The following is a 21,520-nucleotide window of genomic DNA, read 5'->3' as shown; positions in this document are numbered from 1 at the left end:
GGGGGGGGTCATTTTAGATATTTAGAATCTAAGAACCCCCCCCCCCCCCACCCTCACTTTGGGCATCGTGATCTTGAAAAAAAGGGGGTGCCTTAGAATTGCATAAATAGGGTATATGTATAATCCTGCTAAGTCAGTGGTTGCAGATCTTTCTGGCAGGCCTTTCTGTATGCATGTCTGGAATAAAGACTCAGACCTTGTGGCAGATAAGCCAACTTTAGTAACTAGCACTAACCATTGCATGGTGTTGCCCATAGTATGGAATTGCAACAACCCATTGTCGAGAAATGCTGACTTGCTAAAAATTAAGTACCATATTTATTAGGAAAACGTCACATATCTGCTATTTCGTCCTGCCGGATTGTTCAATGAATTTTTATGCGTCAAAGTCACAGCCTGGCTATGAGGTATGCCTAGAAGGCTATGGGCAGGCCCGACCGGGCCTTCACTAAGCATGGCGAGTTGTTTGTACAAATGCCGTGTAGAAACTCCCAGTAGAAATCCCTCAATATCAGAAGAGCCCCATGCAAACACTGTTATTTCCCAGGAACCAGACCAAAAAGTTTGGAGAAAAGAGGAGCTTCAAGTGTACAGAGGTGTTTGCCTACAAATGACATAGTGAAAGTTGAATACTTGAGATCCTTAGCCTAAATAAATGGATACAATGAATATTCAGGCTAGTAGGTGCTTCTACCATGCCTGAGAGAAGTGAAACTGAAGGCGACACATGTTGCGAAGTATTTTCAGTCCAGTGTACAATGTCCTAAACAGCATTTCCTCGTGTGAGAGGCCTGAGCCATCCGCAGCCAGTTTCAGCCACAGGAGAAGTCGCTGTGCAGCCATGAAACACTAGCCTTCAGACAGAGGGAAGTGATGATTCTTCAGACAGAACAGCTGCCACTAGTATTGTACTGTTCGTGCACACGCGCACTGATTCAGGGCACGCGTGCTGGCGTGGGAAAGGCCTGAGGGGGAGGTGCTGCCCCCAGGGAGGGTTTCAGTGCAGATGCCATGCCAGATGGTCCAGCCATCGATGCAGATGTCTTGGCTTCATCATGGCACTTGACTGTCAGGGACACCTGGACAGAGGAGAAGGCGGGATCACACAGTAACTAGTTGCTAAGGCCTCGTACTACAAAAGACACTAAACAGAAATACAGCAGAGCTTGGCTAATTGAACTGCAATTACCATACTTACTTGAAAATAGGTCAAGCACAAATATAGGTTGACACCTATATATTGTGCTCTCCGAGAAATTTAAAAAAAAATTATTCGTATATACGTTATAAGTTGACCCATCAGAATCGTTAGAGTCGAGTAAGACCCTAAATCTACATTACCATATCGACATCAGCATTTCAAAATCGTCGCCTCGTATGCGCTTCGAGCCAAACTGCTGTAACTTCCTCCATGTGCTGTAGTATGCATGCTTAGGCATTAGTCTACCGTCTGCCTTCCCGTTTTCAGCGTTTCCTTTATCAACACAAAGTGTCGAATTTATCATGATGCTGCATTTAAAAGGAAAGTCATCATGTGCACGGAGACGGACAGAAATCAGGCCGCATCGTGGGCGTTCGGAGTATCCAAAACTTGCGTGCGGGATTGGCACGAACAGAAAAAGAGGATTTTCACAAGTAAAGCAACACGAAAGGGTTTCAGTAGACCGAAGCAGGATGTATTCTGTGACGATTCACTTCGGTGATACGATCGCCTCGGCCCGATCTTGAAAGTGTTGTGCGATGAGGACAGAGTCTGCCACATGCTTTGTTGAAGCAAGAGGCACACGGAGGTCATTTCACTCGCTGCTACTGGAAAGGACTTCTTTTTTTTTTCTTTTTTCTTGTCATGGAAAACAGTGGCGTGTTAGAATTGAGGCCGCGTTAGAATCAAGTGAATACGGTATTTGTGTTTTACACGACTGTGGCTTCGACGTATGGTATCGACATGCATAGCAGGGCATTTTGGTTTGCGGCCTTGGCCCTTGCGGCAGCAGCCTAGTTCCACACTGGAACTCCTTTAGCTCGGTAATTTTGCTAACTTTGATCACGAATACAGGTCAAGATTCCTTGTTCACGAATATAGGACGATAGCTAATTACTGGTAACATTTCCAGAAAAAAATAAGGTCGACCTATATGTGGGCGAGTTCACAGCAGCGCTAGCTGGATGCTGAACCACTTTCTGCTTTTTACGCAGTCTTTGGCCTGCTTTGCCGATCCCGTCCCCGGCCCGACCAGGTTTCTTCGCCTCGATACCAATGGCACCGGCAACCCTTCTTCGACTATGTTTCAGTACGTGGCTAACTCGGCTAATGGGGACATGGACGGCCCTATCTACTTTGCTGAAGATAGCCTTGGCCTGTTCATCGCCTCGACAGCTGATAGTCTGCGTGCCATCACCCTCTGCGATGTCATCCTGGCTCCTTCAATCGCCGGCAAGTCTGGCATGGTGACTTCATCAGCAGGACACATAAAAACGTCGACAGCTGCCTTCTTCAGTTGGCGAGTTTACAGCAGCGCTAGCGGGATGCTGAAACACTTTCTGCTTTTTACGCAGGTAGGTTGCCTCAAAAATGCCAAGTGCATTCGTTCGGATAATCACTTTCTGCTGCTGTTTTCTCGCCCACACAAATGCATGTGTGCTTATATTTTTGTGTCCCTGTGCTCTGATCTTATTTACTACGTAAGCAGTCTCCTCTTGAGCGGTGATGCGGAACTGAATCCAGGGCCTCCTAAGCCCAGCAAGGGTAAAGATTGCCTGGTGGCTGATACTGTTTGTGAAGCTCGTCCACTGCCGATGAAGCGGGTACTACGGATGGCAAGGATGTTGATTTGTCTTCAGTGTCTCAAATGTTTGCCGAATTAATTAAGGGTCAGAAACATATATCACAAGAAATCGCAGACATCAGTGACTTCTATCAGCTTGTTAATTCAAGGTTTGACGCCTTAAAGACGCAGGTCTCCGCATTGGAATCTCTCCGAGATGTACTTCCTTCTACCACAAGCAATGGTAACATGAATAGCAAAGTTCAGCAGCTACAAATGGAAATCAACCAACTTGCCTTGCGTAATGACGATTTAGAAAATCGATCCTGGCGTAACAACTTGCAACTGCATGGCTTCACTGCAACACCTGATCAAACCCATGATCTTCTGCTGTCTAAAATTTCAGCATGGTTAAAAGAAAAACTTCAATTCAATTTGCCCGAGTATTGAAAGGTGCCACAGGATTTGTCGAAGGCATGCCGATCGTCCATGCCCCATTATCATGAAACTGCCTGACTATCGCGAAAAGATAAACATCCTTAAAAACTGTCACAAACTTAGAGGGTCCGACTTCCGTATTTCCGACGATTCTTTATTGCGCATACGATCAACCAGAAAAAAGATATGGGAAGCGTCTAAGCCCTTTCGGGATAATGACTCCATCGTTCACTTAAGCTTTGACCACGCATTTATCGATGAAGTTAGGTACAATTGGGACGATCATACTAACACCCTCACTTAGCTTCTTTCTCGCCCATCAAAAGCTCTTTCCAACGTCTCCACTATTACCCCCCTGACGCCTGAGTAACCAACCACAAGAACCTCTATGTATCTTAAATCTTAATACCAGAAGCTTAAGTTTCCATAGTTTCCATATTTCCTTTCAGTGATATCCTCCCATTCGCCATATATTGCTGGTGTAACAGAAACATAGCTGCATAATAACATATACGAGTGCGAAATAACACCTGATCGACGTCATGGAAGAAGAGGTGGCATTGCATTATTTTTGCGGTCTGACCTTAAATTTTCAATGGTTCCTAGCCCACCTGATACCAAATCAGTTTGGTGTAAGGTCTTTTTTGGAAGTATTTCTATAGTATTTGGTGTTATATACTGCCCGCCGTCACCGAACATAACTCAGCTGCTCTCTTTAGCTACATTCGTGCACGAGCGTATCTTGTCTTCTGCAAGATTAATCTGCCTGGGTGATTTTAACGCCGCTGGTATTTTATGGCCATCTTTATAGCTCACCGGCTATGATGTCGAAATAAGCAAAACACTTTAGATTTTTCATTATATTTTGGTTTAAAGCAAATTGTTGAATCGAACACAAGAGGTGCTGCAGTTCTAGACTTAGTTTTTGTTAGTCCCCACCTCTTAGGTAATGGTTTCGAATGTGAAGTTACATATTATATTTCAGATCACAAGGCCATTCTCGTATCCATTTCCGTTCTGGTTCGTAACACTCCTTTTGTTTATTCTACTTTGCCTGATTTTTTTCACACGCCGACGATGCATCTACCGTATTTTCGCGATTCTAAGCAACCCCCCCCTCTATTTTCGCAAAAGAATTGGGAAAAAAGTTTGCATGCGAATCTAAGTGGACGTTGTGGTCAAATCATTTAAGAACTGCTCGATCACAAACCACTTTGACGGAACGGAAGACGGCCTGCTGTGGGATACCGAGAGCGGCGGTTCAAGCGGTGCGACGAACTCGAGTTGCAGTGATCGTAACTGAGCATCCGACACAAGCGGTGGGTTCACTGTGTGCACCGATTTTTCTTTTGAATGTTTGCAAAATAAAATGTTATTTCTCACACCCGTGTCGTCGTGATGTCGCAGCGAAAAGAGGGGGGGGGGGGTCATTCTAGATTTTTCGAATCTAAGCACCCTCCCTCACTTTGGGCATCGCGATCATGAAAAAAAGGGGGTGCTTAGAATCGAGTAAATACGGTATTGATCTTTTATGTGATTCTTTTGATGATTTCGAACGTCTCAGCGAATCCAATGATGTTAACTTCTTGGTGGTTTATTTTGAGAAGATTGTGGCAAGCTGCATCCAACGTTTCGTCCCTATGAAAGCAAGAAAGAAAAATCCTAATCTTCCCTGGATCTCACGCGACATATTTTACCTGTCGCGTCGCGTTGCTAGGTTAAGGCATTTAAAAAAAAACGGTGATCCCCTTAAAATAGCCGAATTTAACGTAGCGAAGGCGGAACTTTGTCTCAAAATTAATTAATCGAAGGACTTCTACTTCAGGGTTACATTACAAGGTCTAATGAAAAGTAACCCTAGAAAATTTTGGGCTTCAATCTTACCCAGCTCAGCCTCCAAAAATACAGTTGTTATAAATAATGTCCCTTTTAATGATCCATTATCGCTACTGCATTCAATGAATATTTTCAATCGGTATTCACAACGGACAACTCTGACTTACCTACCTTCAGTCATGCCTCGCATTATTCAATTGGCGATATTACCATGACCCTCGAAGGTGTTTTGAAGTTAATCTTGCGCTTAGAAATTAGAAAATCTGGTGGCCCTGATGGCATTAACAATGCTTTTCTTGTTAGATATTGTGCTTGGAGTAGTCGATATTTGGCTGTAATTTTTCATAAGTCTTTATCTACTTCGACAGGCTCTTTGGTTTGGAAACTGGCAAAAATTCTTCCCTTGTATAAATCCAGAGACAAACAGCCGGCATTAAACTATCGTCCGATTTCATTAATGTCTCAATCATGTAAACTTCTTGAACATATAATCTTTAAGCATATTATCGAATTTCTTGAAAATGATAACACTTTGAGTGATTCCCAGCATGGTTTTCATTGTGGGTTTAGTACAATAACTCAGCTCGTAGAATTCTCGCATGAAATTTCACACGCTCTCGACACTGGAAATCAAACACATGCCACTTTCAGATTTTTCCAAGGCATTCGACACTGTTACACTCGAAACTTCTCCATAAGCTTTGTGCTACGCTTAATAACTCTTCCTTAGTTGACTCGATTGCTAGCGTTTTACATAACCGTTCCCAGTATGTTTTATTTAATTCCTCAAACTCGTCTGTAGTAAATGTGATGTCCACAGTTCTCAAGGGTTCAGTGCTGGGACCACTTTTGTTCTTATTGTAGTATATCAATGATTTGCCGAATCATATTTCCACCAAAATATGCCTTTATGCTGATGACTGTATGATGTATAACGTAATTAACATGAATGTTGACCACCTTTCACTTAACGATTATTTTACAAAATTTTTCAGGTGGTGTGACAAATGGCAAATGAATCTAAAGTTTGTAAAAACGGTCACTTTATTTTTTAGTAAGCGCACTTTTGTTTCTTTGTTTAACTACTCATTTAATGGCTCTTCCCTTGAATGGGTGTCTGAATACAAGTACCTTGGCCTCATCTTCACACCTAACATGTCTTGGTCTAGGCATGTTGAATACACATGCAATAAAGCACTAATAAAAATAGGCTATCTAACTCGTACATTGCGAGAAGCTCCGCATGAAACAAAATTGCTATCGTATAAGTCACTCATGTAACCCATTCTTGAGTATGGTTGCCCCATCTGGAACTTTTATAAAGTATCTGACATTAACACACTCGAATCAGTTCAAAACAAAGCAACCCGTTTCATATACCCCCGTTATGACTGGGACTTCTCACCCTCATTTCACCTTGTTGCACTAGGTCTACAAACTCTGTCTAAGCAGTGCGATTGTGAATGCCTTAGATTGTTGCATAATCTCATTAACACCCCACACTACTCATCAAAAGAACTTCTGTCTCCTGATAAATTGAAACCTACTAGGAATAGCCACAAACTTAACCTTGCACCATTTCAACCATGTACAAACCTATTAAAGTTTAGCTTGTTTCCTCGTATAATAGAAAAGTGGAACTTACTAACAGGTGAAATTAGGTCATTGCCTTTAGAGGAATTTTTGTATAAGTTAACTTGATTCATGCTGTGTTTATTATTACTCATTGTATCTTTTGTTTTGAAGTTAGCATGATTCCTACGGTGTTGAAGTTGATTTGTGCAGAAGAATGTTTTGTTTAATGCAATGTACAAACCCACTCCTGCGATAGCTCAATCGGGCTGCAGTATGTGTAAATAAATAAATAAAATAAATAAATGTTAGAATAAATACGATAATTTGATTGTTAATCACTTAATTCAGTATTGGCCAGTGCCTATACACCAGTACGAGCCTAAGCTTTTGTTGTTTTTTTCGCTCATGAAAACTGGCCATTGCCAGACACATAAACCCCTGTTAACTCGAACTCTGATGTGTCGAAATATAAGTCGTCAACTTTTTTTCCACCATGGTGTCAACCCCATCTGTTTTTTCACCCCTTATCTTGAAAAGCTTTTGCGCCAGACTTCAGATGTTGTGAAACTTCCGCCTAGAACAAACACTCGGAAGAAACCCCTACTGAAGGGTTTCCATATTTTGTGTGCAGCTGCAATATCACGAAAAAGTTAAAACTGAATTTTCCGGCCAAGGCAACTCTCCTCCTGATGCTCCTGACTGACTGTATGCAATGCACTTCACTGCTACACACCTCCAATGGTCAGCGACTGCAGCGGCACCACTACTGGCGACACATAGGCGGGCAGTTTATAGGACGCCTTAGCCTGGTATTCCACCCCTATTGGAGTGCGGCCGGGAGCCAAACCTGCGACCTCGTGCTCAGCAGTGTAACGCCATGGCCGCCAAGCCACTGCTGTGGCTGCTCTACAGGCTACTGAAGCAGTGTACGCTTGCTCGCCTTGACTATGCTCCAGGTGCCTCTACTTGAGCATTAAATCCAAGCAGTGCCACAACAGTGAGAAGCTGAATCCACCCGAGGTGACCAGCATTACAAAGTGGTCTGACTGCAAACTTGTCGCACTAACTTGAGTCACAACTCTTTTGTGCCAGATTGGAATAACCTTCCCACCACTATCTCTTGAAACCGAAAAAGTCAAGATTGCCTTGCAAGATGACTTGTGATATTCTTCAGTGTTTTTTACTGAACATTACATGCATATTATCCCAAGCCATTCTGTAGTGCCTTCGGGCCCTGAGAGTATGTTTAACAAACAAACGAATAACTAAATTCAAGAAAAAGGTGGGGAAACTCGCCTGCGGGCCGGTCTTCCACAGGGTGTGCTGGGCGTCGAGCACGGCTGTATCAATGGTGACCGTGTGCAGGCCTTGTCCTGTGAGCGCAACCAGGAACTGGGCCTGGAAGTAGTCGTTGTGTGGCTGCACCACCTCGCTCAGCTGCACAATGTCGCCGCCACCTCCTGCTGAGCTCTGTGCAGAGAGAACACCATCAGCGAGCACGCACACAATGACTGGTGGCCATGTGCACAGCAAACCAGGTTTCTTTTCTTTTTCACTGTCTTTATTTTATTGCGATAGCAGTTATACAGTGGACCCTGTTATATATTGCACACTTTATATTAGGCACTAGTATACTACTATTACTATGATGCTAGTATACTGTTATATACTATTATTATTATTCTATACTAGACACTATTATATTAAAGGCATTCAGAATACGGTGCATGTGCGCGGAACCGGTGGACACAAACGGTTGAGCAATTTGATTAAACTGACTTATATAACGGTATTTTGCTTACATTTCTTGAGTATCCTTTGTATGAAAGCATGTTGCTGTACTAAATTATACCCTTATAAGTGGCTGTATGAGTTACAATGGCAAGTTTCTGAAAAATGAATGTTGTAACAATGTTTCAAGAAAATGCTATAAATGTACTTGTCTTTTTTTCTATTGGTGAATATGTGCGCACCTCTTTTTTTTCTTTTTTTTCTCTCTCTCATTGACAAAATAACAGGAAGTTTTCTGGTATGAGTGTGTGTATGTGCATATTATATGTACTCTGAATGTATGTATGAATCTGTGCCTGTTGCCAAGAAAAGGGGCAAGGACCTGGTCAAGCTGCTCTTTTGCAGCGTTTCAGAAAAATACAGCATTTTTTTTCCGGGTTTACAAAAGAAATTACCCCTCCAGACTTTCCGCTACCTACTAAAATAACATTGCATACGCCACCCACTGTGTTTTCAGTAAATGGTATACAGTCAATCATTGAAAAAACAAATTATGTACTTCTTCTAGTGTAGACAAAATTAACTCAAAGATCCTAATGAATACTAAGCATATATCTGTGGCATGTTTCACTCTGTTGTTGTCACAATCATTGACTACAGGTGCCTTACCGGATGATTGGAAAGTGGGAAAGGTCGTTCCAGTATTCAAAGCAGGTAACAAAGACTCCCCCTTTACACGACCACCCCATTTCATTAACCAGTATCTCTTGCAAAATCATAAAACATGTCATATAGTCGCATATAATGAACTTTTTGGACTCAGTAAACTTCTTTCATCCTTCTCAATACCGTTTTCATAAGAGGCTTTCATGTGAAACGCAACTACCTATCTTCCTTCATGATCTGCATGTTAACCTTGATAAAAACGTTCAAACCGATGTTATCTTTTCAGACTACTATAAAAGTTTTGATACAGTGCCTCATAACTGCTTACTAATAAAATTATCCCAATTGAACTTATATCCTCACTTAGTACAATGGATAAATGAATTCCTAATTGCTCTAAGTTTGTCCTTGTTAATAACTACTCCTCCAAACCTCTCCCTGTCACTTCAGGCATCCCTCAAGGTTTATTCTTGGGACCGCTTCTTTACCTAATATACATTAACAATCTTGCGCTGCAAGCAGGAAGCAGGCATGACATGAGTCCTAAAATTTTTTTTCTTATTTTTGGGTGAATTTTTAATAAACTCCACTGTCTGGGATAATTTTTCGTGCTGATTTCAAATCTGTAATTAGATTTTTGATAGCTGTAGCAGTTAAAAAAATATTGAGGTCTGAAGTCAAATTAATTTCAAACTCGTTACAGGGCTTTTTGATGATTTCGTCTTGCTAAACCAAAAACTAAATGCATGACACCATTGCTAAACCTACTGTAGGGGGTGGTGCTATTTTTATTCATTTGGAAGCATTTTACAGACAAGAAAACAATCTTGCATTTATTTTGAAAATCTTTTTCTAATTAGCAGCGAGTACTATACCTGAATGTAATTTTCATGCCGGTGCAAGAGTAATAAAAATAGCATCACCCCCAGACCATTTCAATATGAATAAAATGATACCACACTTGTCATTTTTGGCCAAAAACAACCCAGAAAAAACACCTGTAAGGCTGAGTACAGTGTGCAAAAACATCAAACTGAAATAAATGCATTCGAAGTTTCAAACAAATGTAGCTTTTGCTGAAGTGAATCTACAGTAATACAAATGGCACTGTTTTGAAGCTCTATGTTTTGTAAGAATGGCGATACTAAATGCGTGACTGCACACTTACAAAATAATAGCACACTCGCCACTGAACTAGCACAAGAAACTTTACAATGTTGTGTGTCTGTTCCAGTACATAGCAAGCAAAATAAACACTTGAAGAGTATAGTAAAGTGGCTCTTCCACTGACAGTAAACCTATGCACAATATCCCGAGTCTAAAGCACAATTTTTGCAGAAAAATTTCAACTGCTCTGTACTGCGACTGCCCTACAGCAGGCCAGGACTGTACACAGAGTCCCTTGCTGGCTTGTGTCGTTTTGCGAGCCTTGCCTTTGTCGAACTGCTGTTCATGTGCTTTTTCTTGCACTTCTCAAGCCTGCTGTTGTCCTTTTTGAGACTGCGGAGCACGAAGCGACTTCCTGGGCTGTAGCGGCTGATAGCTTCAGCCACTGCCCTTTCAACACTGCGTAATGAGGCATGCTGTGTCTTTGAGACTTGCTGCGAAATCAGAGAGTGCAAGCTTTCGCTTGGGTTTTGAGTGATCCCATCACTGCACCTCTCCAAAAGGGCTTTGTCGCTAAGCTGCGTAAACACAGGCTCCAATGCCTCGCAGACAAAGTCAGGCAGGCTATGCTTGTGTGGTGGTGCCTCCTCATTGTTGGCCATAATCCTGTTGAATTTACTACAGCACAACTCGGGGCCTTCAGGGCAGAGGTCATGCCTGGGTGTTTGGTCAGTGGACAACATGCGCTTTAGTGTAGCCAGCACAGCCTTTTGCGTGCCTGGCACATCGTGCTTGTGCAAGGCATAACCATAGTAGGAGGCGATCTTCTTGACTTTTTCTGAAGTCAGCCTACCCTTACCACCAAGTGACCCACCTTGAGCATTTTTTTTTTTTGTCGATGAGGGTGCGTAAGCTGGCAAACATTCGTTTATGCATATGGCTTATGCAGTCTTTTTTGGAAACCTTGATGTAGCCGTAGACTGCATTTTCAGTGAGGGCATGGTAGGTTTTGCTGTCACCATCTGAAAGCATTGTAGTCTACAGAAGCTTATGCATCTCGAGTGACCGCTGGAATAATTGTAGGGCTGGTTCTACTTCCATCTGGCCAGCCTTATAATCAACATTTTTTTGGCACACAAGTGAATGCTGGATGAGCCAGGCAGCAGGTCCTTCGTCGTCTTCTTTAGCTCCCAAGGTGCACCCCAGGCAAAAGTTAGACAACACAACATGGTTTATTACTAAGCCTGCATACATTTCAATGATACAGCCAACACATATATGCGAACTGTGCCCGTGGGTCAACCAGGTGCCGTCGTAGATAACGTCGATGTTCCTGGGTGCATTGCCCAACTCCGCAGACAAGTCCTTGTTGCGAGCAACACTAGCAGCTTCGCATTCCGCGGCAGTCGCACTGCAGGTTTTTTGCATAGTCTTCATGTGGCTTTGGTAGGTCTTGTGGTGAAGGCCTCAATGTGAAACATTCACATCTGTGAAAAAGCCCGATAGAGCTGTTGCCCCTTTACCAATACTGTTGATTGCTTTCATGGCACGCAAATTTATTTCAAAAGGCCTCATCTTAGCACCACTATCATTGGATACTCTTGGGGACGAAAAACGTTCCTCAAGAAAGTCGCAGTCGTTGCACGGGAGCACAAGCTTTGAACACAGCCTAAGTCTTTTTTTGCTTTCAAAAAAGTAATGCTTTTCGCGCCGCAATCCGGGAAGACGACAAGACCAAAATATGAGTTAATCACAGCCATATCAATAATAGAGAATTCCGTGCCGTTTTCTTTGCCGTCACTCTCCAGCTGAACGTCCAGTAGCTTGAACTTACGTTAATTTGCGCACTGCGATGCCAAGGACTCCTTCAAGTCCGCCGCATTTCTGATGCGCCCGGCTGTCTTCTCCCCGATACAGAATACCACGTCGACGCGGTCTTGAATGTTGCTGGAAGCGCCAGATGATCCGGTGATGGGATTATCCAAGAAGGTGCTGCAGCTAGGACCAGGAGAGAGCAGCACCGGTGGCACCGCTTCGGCTACAACAGGTGGTTGCGGCAGAGTGCCGTCGTCGGAATGAACTGCCTCGGTCGCACCAGGCGATCTTGGCAGCACAATGTCGTTCACTTTCTTTCGCTGCGCGTGCTATGCAGGCTTTCGTTTCTTGCTGCAAGTTTGATGAGTCCTTTTTGAGGCAAGTGTTTCTGCTCGCTCTGGCCATGGCGTGATAGTTGGAAGCAGGCGAACAGCACCTGGGCGCACAAACTACTGCCACCGCGACAACCAGTGAAGCGAAAAAAAAAAATAGACGGTTGGCCTTGGTTGCGCCAGCCAACGGGAAGCACAAGACGGGGGGGCTCGCCTTGCGGGCACGTGCTCTAGCCAATCGGCGCTCCAGAAGCGGCTTTCAGAAAAGGGGAGAGAGCTGTCGTTCTCCTGAGGTGACACCATGTTGAGGGGCCGCAAAATAAGCACAAAGAAATCAGCTTCAAAATAAGCCCAAGATGGCGGCGATTGGCCGGCTGCTTCGCCGTTGGCGCGCGTGGGAAGTTTGACCAAATATTCCCTGTTGCTGGGCATTTCGCGACTCCCACGGTGTTTTGAAATGCGATTTTATCACATTCGCCGATCAAATTCAGCGTTGACATTTTGATGACAGGTACTTCCGGGTGCAAACATTTGAAGAATGCACTTTTGCCAAAAACTATTTTTTGGCCATTTTTGACCACTCTAAGACCCGCATTCTCCCTTAAACCATGTGATATTGCTGGGTTGCACGTGCGATGATTTTCACTCGTGCGAACCAGTATAAGTACCACGCGTTTCTGAAATAAAATTCAGTTGATAGCACACATCCTGTCGCCTTTCTTGTCCATGTCAATCCAGCACCATGACTTCAATTGATGCAACAAACCAACTAGCCCAAAAATCTGCACTCCTGGTCCACTATTTCATTTGAAATCGAATATTCGCATGCTACTCTTACCAATTACTATTCACTTCCACTTTGCTTCAAACCGAAAAATTGATATTTGTACAAGCCTAGTTGGCAGGTATGCTGTAAGAGCAGCTGACAGGGCTGAAAACACAACAATTTTAGCCGGATGATACGATATGAAGGTTAACGTACCTTCAGTGTCGAGTGCACTGCTTCAACGGGCATTGCCATGTTTACCCCGATGGGGCATGGCAGGCACCACATAACACAGCCCGTTAAATTATGCAAATGTATGGTGTGGAAATAGCACAATGATAAAATAGGTGTAATGGCTGTTGCCACTGTCTGTACTATATGTTGCTGGAAGAGTTTCTGCTGAAAGTTTGAAGGGCTTTGGCTAAATTCAGGAGCCCCCGATTGCTTTGCCACGATTATTCAGATTTAATGCAGGCATAGCAAGGGTGGCCTTGATTCCATCACGCTACATTTTTTGGTAGCAGTGGTCACTTCTCAACTCAGTTTTTTCTTTATGAGAGTGTTTTGCTGGCACAGATTTGAATTAATGACTGCAAGAAATGGCTAGTTGATGCAGCACGTAGCAGCGCTGCCTTCTCGGTTAAATGTTGTGTACCTGGCACAGCGCCTTGATGATATAGACAACTGTAACTGGCAGCACTCCAGCAGAGTCCGCTGGTGAAGGTGGAAACTGTTAAGAAGCCACCACAGTAGCCCAATACCATGGTGCTCTGCACCTAGCCTTTGTGCTGCAAACGCTGATGATTCGCCTGCTTTTGAGTCAGTGCATATTCTGTCATTTGTGAAGTGCACCACTCGAAACAAAATCTGCATAAATGTGGAACATGCATGCACCGTGAAGTTGTGTGATTCAGTGTTCAGTGATCAACAACGGGCGCTGCCCTTACAACAACCCTTTCTTCCCAACTTGCTGCCAGGATTGCTCTAGCGTGTCTCACTGTCCTCCTGACACCTAGCCCCATCTTGTGTTCAGCACGCAAACAGCACCCGCACTGCAGCCGACTACAGACTATCCGTGCAACTGCCGCTCACTGACGCCACTGCTCTCTCATTATACCAAGAAAGCCATCATTAGAACCATCTATGCTGCCAAAACATTTTAGGAATATGTGAAAAAAAAAAAAAAACACCTTCATTCATCTGTGCATAGTGCAGTAGAACCTCTTCGATACAACAACGTTAGGTATGATTTCTCGGAGCCAACGTTTGCAACCATTCATTTCTATCCACAATTAGCAAGCAAGAGAGGATGTACTGACTACCAAATCTCACAGCAGCCTGCCACGCGAGAAAGAATAATAGCCGTCGCATAAAAAATAAAAAACAAGCGAGAAAGGAAGAACAGCACGGAACTGCTACTTTATTCACACCAAATGGCTCATCACTGACCGATCAACAGCACACCAGCTGGTGGCTCACTTCGAAGAAAGAAGTCCTTGATATATTTTTGCCGTGTCTTCTTCAGGCAAATGTTGGCTTTTTCAGCTGCAGCCGCTATTTCGAGTTCGTCCTCACCGTCATTGTGAGTGCCAAAGAAGCGGCGCAGCAGGTCTGCTGCATCTAGCGCTTGTGCTGGCATCGGTACGTTGGGTTCGCCAATATTAGGCTCTGGGCTGTCGTCGACACATTTGTCACTGTCGTCATTAGGCACCCCTGTCACTGCGAGCACAATTTCTGCCTCCGTCAGCTTTTTGTTTGTCACCGTGTCAGCATGGGCACTGACGTACTTGCAGAAGGTGTCGCAGTCGGTCACGACGCCGGCGTCACTGAGAGTGTCCCACGACACTAGGCCTCGGTCACCCACGGCACCCTCATTGGCGGCAGCACCGAGAGCTTCGCTGTAACCGCCGCTGCTGACGCCAAATGAGGCATGCCGGAAGCAATTGGTGATCATGCTTGCCGGTACAGCCATCCAAGCAGCCTGTAGCATCTTGATCACTATGTACAAGTCGATCGTGGACTCGAGCTTCATGCTCATATTGAGCAGAATCCAGTTGATCCCACGCTTGCGGTAGCCCGACTTAAAGTTTATAACTCCTGTTTGGATCGCACCGCTGGCGCGAGTTGTTGTGGTCGCACCGCTGGTGCGATCGGTTGGGAACTCGGCGCTGACGCCCGTGGTTGTACCTGGGTCGCAAGCCTCAAGGGTAGCGTTGGCCTGGCGGCCTGGGGTACAACTGGAAGCATCCGAAGGTCCCGGCAAAGCATGAGTCGACTGGTAACAACAAAACAACTTGTTTATTTTAACATCGCAAAGAGTTGGCGGTCAGGTTGACCGAAGTAGAGAGACGGGAGAGCACTTTACTCAACAGAAGAAATCGGAGCCCTCCTTTTGGCGTCCGGGGGCAGCTGTCTTTATACTCTCGCAGTTGAGGGCAAGAAGGAACCCCTCAATAGACGAGCACGTGAACGTACAATGTCGTAGCGCTGTCGTAGCACAATGTCGTAGCACAATGTCGTAGCACAATGTCGTAGCACACTGTCGTAGCGCTGCCGGTCGGGCACAATGACTGGAATGAGAGGGTGATCCCTGCTTTCGCATCGCCTGGTTCAGGCACAATGGCACATACACTCACACACGCACATGAAGACACGTAGCATCAGAACATGCCTGGAAACGCCTGGAAACACCTGGCGGGGAGCGTTGCGGCGACGACGAACGGGCCAAAATGTCTGCCGCCCCGCCGCAGTCGCGCCGGCAAAACCGCGTGTCGCAGGCGAAACGCAACAGACCGCCCCGCCGGGGGAAGGAGATCCCGATGGACAGGGGACTGCATCCGCTGTCCGGAGGGATGTCGCTCGATGATGCTCATAACCGAAGTCGGGCGTCCCTCGACGTTTCTTGAGCGCAGCGCACAGAGAAGGCCTCGTTCTCTTGTTCAGGTTCGCACGGGACACTGCAAAGTGACTTCGGGAGAGTTCACATTTTTGTTCTCGTTCCCGGCAAGCGTTAGAACTACGCTGAAACTCAACCGCTCAGTCAGCAAGCACGGCACAACCCTCACTAAGCCCTGCCAGGCTCTTTCCCCTTTTTATACCACTGCCTAGTTCCTTACAGTAGTCTAGCATCACTCAGAACGCGTCCACAAATTGGAAAATTGCACTAGAAAGCATATCATCACTTTGAAACACTAAACAAAAGCAATATGTTAAAAAAAATACTGCCTCAGGAAGAAAAACATCAGTAACCAACAATTTTGAGGCTGATTCCTACGTTAGGGGCTTCGACTTAAGCCATCGGCGTTACCGTTGAGACTCCCCTTTTTGTAACGCACCTCAAAGGAATATTGTTGTAAAGCGAGGCTCCAGCGCAGGAGGCGGCCATTTTTGGGAGAGATGGTCTGCAGCCATTGGAGAGGGCAGTGATCCGTCTCAATGATAAACCTCGAGCCGGCTAGATAGCATGACAATTTCTGAACGGCCCACACGAGACATGCACACTCTTTCTCGGTGGCGCTATACGCCTGCTCACGACTGGTCAGCTTACGACTAGCATACAGGACGGGGTGTTCTACTTCTCCCTTTTCCCGTTGGCACAGTACAACGCCCATGCCTCGCTCACTAGCATCGCACTGAACAATGAACCCTTTTGTATAGTCTGGCGATCGTAGCACAGGCTGGCTTGTTAGGGCACTCTTTAGGGCGCTAAAAGCTCTTTCCTTTGTCTCGTCCCAGACGACTGTTTGAGGCTCTGTTTTTCTTAGAGCATCCGTCAGGGGAGCCGCGATATCAGAGTATCTGGGAATGTACCTCTGATAGTAGCCGGCGACACCTAAGAACGACCGAATATCGGTCTTCGTGCGCGGTTGCGGAAAGTCTCGCACAGCGGCCACTTTTATTTCAGAGGGGCGGCGACGACCCTGACCAATCACGTGACCGAGGTAGACAACCTCGGCCTGTGCTAACTGGCACTTAGGAGCCTTTACTGTCAAGCCCGCTTCGCGCAGGCGGGTTAGCACTGCCCGCAAGTGTGCCATATGCTCAGACCAGGATGCGGAGAATATCGCTACGTCGTCTAGATACGGTAAAGCGAATTCTTGCTGTCCCCGCAACACTTTATCCATGAGGCTTGAAAAACAGTATGGCGCGTTCTTCAAACCAAAACTCAACACTTTAGGACGGAATGTTCCCATTGGTGAAATGAACGCCGCATACCTACTAGCCTCTTCTGTGAGTGGAACCTGCCAATAACCCCTGACAAGATCTAGGGTGGAAATAAACTGAGCGCTACTAACTTTCTCAAGGCGCTCCTCGATGTTAGGGATCGGATAAATTTGATCCTTAGTGATGGAATTAAGCCTGCGGTAGTCGACGCAAGGACGAGGTTCCTTGCCCGGTACCTCAACTAAAATCAAAGGGGAGGTATAATCACTCTCACCTGCCTCAATAACACCGAGCTGTAGCATTTTCTTTACCTCAGCCTCCATAATATCGCTCTGGCGGGGTGACACCCGATACGCCTTGGATCGTACTGGCTCTGGGGAGGTAAGTTCTATATCATGAGTAAGTACAGAAGTCCTACCAGGCCTCTCAGAGAACAGACCTTGAAACTCTTGTAAGAGCTGGTGTAGTTCGGTTTTCCGCTCAGGCGACAGCGGTGCTTTACTGATAAGGTCACTAATGACTTGACCGGTGTCTTCCCTGTTCGTCACTGAGCCTAGTCCCGGAAGCTCGACCGGAAGCTCTTCAGGAACGTTTACCATCATGCACACCACTGCTTCCCTTTGTCTATAAGGTTTGAGCAGATTACAGTGGTAAACTTGCTGTGCTTTCCGCTTTCCTGGCAGACTTACCACGTAGTTAACGTCCGACAGTTTCTGAACAATTCGTGCTGGGCCCTCCCACTGCACGTCTAGTTTGTTGTTGAGCGATGTGCGCAATATCATGACCTCATCGCCCACCTCAAAACGACGGGCCCTGGCTGTCCGATCATAATAAACCTTGACCCTCTGCTGGGCCTTTGCCATTGCTTCACCTGACAACTCCTGTGCCCTTCTTAAGCGTTCGAGGAGCTTAAGCACGTACTCCACCACGACTGGGTCGTCGCCCCTGCCTTCCCATGATTCTCGAAGCATGCGAAGCGGAGATCGAAGCGAGCGACCGTACACCAGCTCAGCTGGCGAAAACCCCGTAGCTGCATGCGGCGCGGTCCTTAATGCAAACATCACCCCAGGCAGACACAGCTCCCAGTCAGTTCGATGTTCAAAACACAAGGCTCTCAACACGCGCTTCATGACGGAGTGGAGCTTCTCAACGGAATTCGACTGTGGGTGGTACACTGAGCTGTGTAGCAGCTTTACCCCACACCTTTCGAGAAAAGTTGTCGTCAAAGCGCTAGTAAACACTGTGCCCTGATCTGATTGGATTTCTGCAGGAAAACCAACTCGCGCAAATATGGACAGTAGTGCATTGACTATCTCAACTGAGCTGAGTTCTTTAAGCGGCACTGCTTCAGGGAACTTTGTCGCTGGGCAGATCACAGTCAAAATGTGTCTGTACCCCGTGGCTGTTACCGGCAGAAGTCCCACTGTATCAATAACGAGCCGTCTAAAAGGCTCCGTAATGATAGGTACCAATTTCAACGGCGCCCTCGATTTGTCCCCTGGTTTGCCCACCCGCTGACAGGTGTCACATGACCTCACGAAGTGGTCTGCGTCCCGAAAACACCCTGGCCAATAGTACTCTTGCAAGAGACGGTCCTTAGTTTTCTTAACTCCTAGGTGTCCGGACCACGAACCCCCATGCGACAAGCGCAACAGATCCTGACGATAGCATTGAGGAACGATCAGCTGATCGAACTCCACTCCTCTGCGGTCTAGATACTTCCGGTACAGGACTCCACCTCTTTCCACAAAACGCGCATTTTTCCTGGCGATACCTTCCTTGACATTGCAGCGAATGTTTTCTAGGCTGCCATCCTTCTTTTGCTCGGCTATCAAAGCCGACCGGCTGACTTTTAGCAACCTATCAAGTCCGTCTGACGTAGGCGCGATGAGCAAATCTGCAGATAGCTCTTCTAACTTTCCCGCATCGGGAATTTCCTCTCCAGTATCTGGTGCCTTTAACGTTACAGACTCAATTTTATTCAGTTCAGGCGTGCTCTGAATATCAGCTTGCTGCGCCTCTGACCCTTTTTCGTTGTTTGATAACGTCGGCCCCGCAACTACCGCCTTTGCAGCGAGCTCCCGAACCTTCGATCTGGTTAAGGCCTGAACACTAGCTTCACCAAACAAAAGCCCCTTCTCGCGCAGGAGGTGATCGGACCTGTTTGAAAATAGGTACGGGTACTGGGGGGGCAGCATAGATGACACTGCCGCCTCCGTCTCAAGCGCTCCAAAAGGTCCTTCAATAAGCACCTTTGCTACTGGCAGACACACGCTATGAGCTTCCACGGCTTGCTTGATCCATGCGCACTCGCCCGTGAACATATGGGGTTCTACGTAAGACGGGTGAACTACATCCATCGTAGCTGCGGAATCGCGAAGCACTCGGCACTCTTTCCCGTTCACGAGGAGGTCTCGCATGTAAGGCTCGAGAAGCTTCATGTTCTCGTCAGTGCTGCCTATTGAAAAAAACACAACTTTTGGTGTTGTTTCCGGACACTGCGCCGAAAAGTGACCCGGCTTCTGGCACGTATAACAAACGCGCGCTTGCCTCATCTCGAACCGCTTTCTGCGTTCGGCTTCGGCTGCCGCCGTCTCCTTAGGTTCGGTCGCACTGCTTCCACTCGCATCCGCACTACGCGTGTTCCCCTTTGCTCTCATGGGTGGGAACTTCGGCCTCTCAAACTTCGAGCCAAATTCACCCTTTTGACCGTCCTTAGCTCCGCGAGCCCGACGCGTCACAAACTCCTCGGCTAGCTCAGCGGCTTTAGCCACCGTACAAACGTCTGGCCTATCCAAGACCCAGTATCGCACGTTCTCCGGTAACCGACTATAAAACTGTTCTAGCCCGAAGCACTGCAGAACTTTATCGTGGTCACCAAACGCTTTCTCTTCTTTGAGCCACTCCTGCATGTTTGACATAAGCCTATACGCAAACTCTGTATATGACTCACTTTTGCCTTTCTCATTTTCCCGAAACTTCCGACGGAACGCCTCCGCAGACAGCCGGTACTTTTTTAGAAGACTCGATTTCACTGTGTCGAAATCCTCTGCCTCCTCTCTATCCAAGCGAGCGACTACGTCGGCCGCCTCGCCGGGTAACAAAGTGAGCAAGCGCTGTGGCCACGTTTCCCGAGAGAACCCCTGCTTCTCGCACGTTCGCTCGAAGTTAACCAGGAACAAACCAATGTCCTCTCCAAGCTTAAACGGCCGCATCAGGTCAGTCATTTTGAACAATACGCGTTCTCCTGCACCGTGTGCCTGACTTCCATTACGAGCGCGTTCTATCTCTATCTCGAGACGCTTCATTTCCAAAGCGTGTTGACGGTCGCGCTCTTCTTTTTCTTTCTCTTTTTGTTCTTTAAGTTCGCGCTCCTGTCTTTTTGCAGTCTCCCTTTCCTCAATGGTCTCAAGGCATTCCGACAGCTCGTCATCCTCAGCTTCTAACTCAAGAATAGCCCTTAGCAGTTCTGGTTTTCTGAGTTTGTCCGAGACATTCAGACCCAACTCTCTTGCAAGCTCCAGCAATTTCGGTTTGCGCAACGACTTCAAATCCATGGCTGCTCTGAATGCTGCTTTCTCTACTGCTTACTATTGTCTTGCCGCAAACTAACCCGGCAGCAACGACAACCACAATTACCAGCTCTGTTTCTAACACTAACAAAAGCCTGGCAAAGCTCAGAAGAAGAAAGTCCCGCACTCACCAAACCTCGCAGCCAAGAGTTCAGCGCAGTCGTTCCGCTGCAGGCAACCAGTCATCACACAGGGCTCGTTGCACTGCTCCCGGATCGTCGATGAGCTGCTCAGCATACAGTCAACTGCATCTCTTTGCTGCTGGCCTCCGTTGTCGCGATCTCACCGCTGGCAGACAGTTGTTTGAAGTCGGAGGCGATCTCACCGCTGCCAACCAGATGTTTGGATCGCACCGCTGGCGCGAGTTGTTGTGGTCGCACCGCTGGTGCGATCGGTTGGGAACTCGGCGCTGACGCCCGTGGTTGTACCTGGGTCGCAAGCCCCAAGGGTAGCGTTGGCCTGGCGGCCTGGGGTACAACTGGAAGCATCCGAAGGTCCCGGCAAAGCATGAGTCGACTGGTAACAACAAAACAACTTGTTTATTTTAACATCGCAAAGAGTTGGCGGTCAGGTTGACCGAAGTAGAGAGACGGGAGAGCACTTTACTCAACAGAAGAAATCGGAGCCCTCCTTTTGGCGTCCGGGGGCAGCTGTCTTTATACTCTCGCAGTTGAGGGCAAGAAGGAACCCCTCAATAGACGAGCACGTGAACGTACAATGTCGTAGCGCTGTCGTAGCACAATGTCGTAGCAC

The 21,520-nt window shown here is 46.5% G+C and overlaps 1 protein-coding gene across 1 annotated transcript in view; it reads right to left on the bottom strand.

Moving 5' to 3' along the window:
* Window positions 1-299: 299 nt before the first annotated feature.
* Window positions 300-21,520, bottom strand: part of LOC142590612 (integrator complex subunit 7-like) — a 145,934-nt gene continuing 124,713 nt past the window's right edge. The window contains exons 19-20 of the mRNA XM_075702931.1: window positions 7,911-8,084; window positions 300-1,079 (exon numbers count right to left, since the gene is read on the bottom strand). Coding sequence (XP_075559046.1) covers window positions 936-1,079; window positions 7,911-8,084 — 318 coding nt within the window. The 3' untranslated portion in view covers window positions 300-935. The remainder of the gene's footprint in view (window positions 1,080-7,910; window positions 8,085-21,520) is intronic.

This window comes from Dermacentor variabilis, chromosome 8, assembly GCF_050947875.1.
Source record: "Dermacentor variabilis isolate Ectoservices chromosome 8, ASM5094787v1, whole genome shotgun sequence".
Classification (NCBI taxonomy): Eukaryota; Metazoa; Arthropoda; class Arachnida; order Ixodida; family Ixodidae; genus Dermacentor; species Dermacentor variabilis.
The sequence above is the reverse complement of the archived record's forward strand: the minus strand, read 5'-3'. Positions and strand labels throughout refer to the sequence as shown.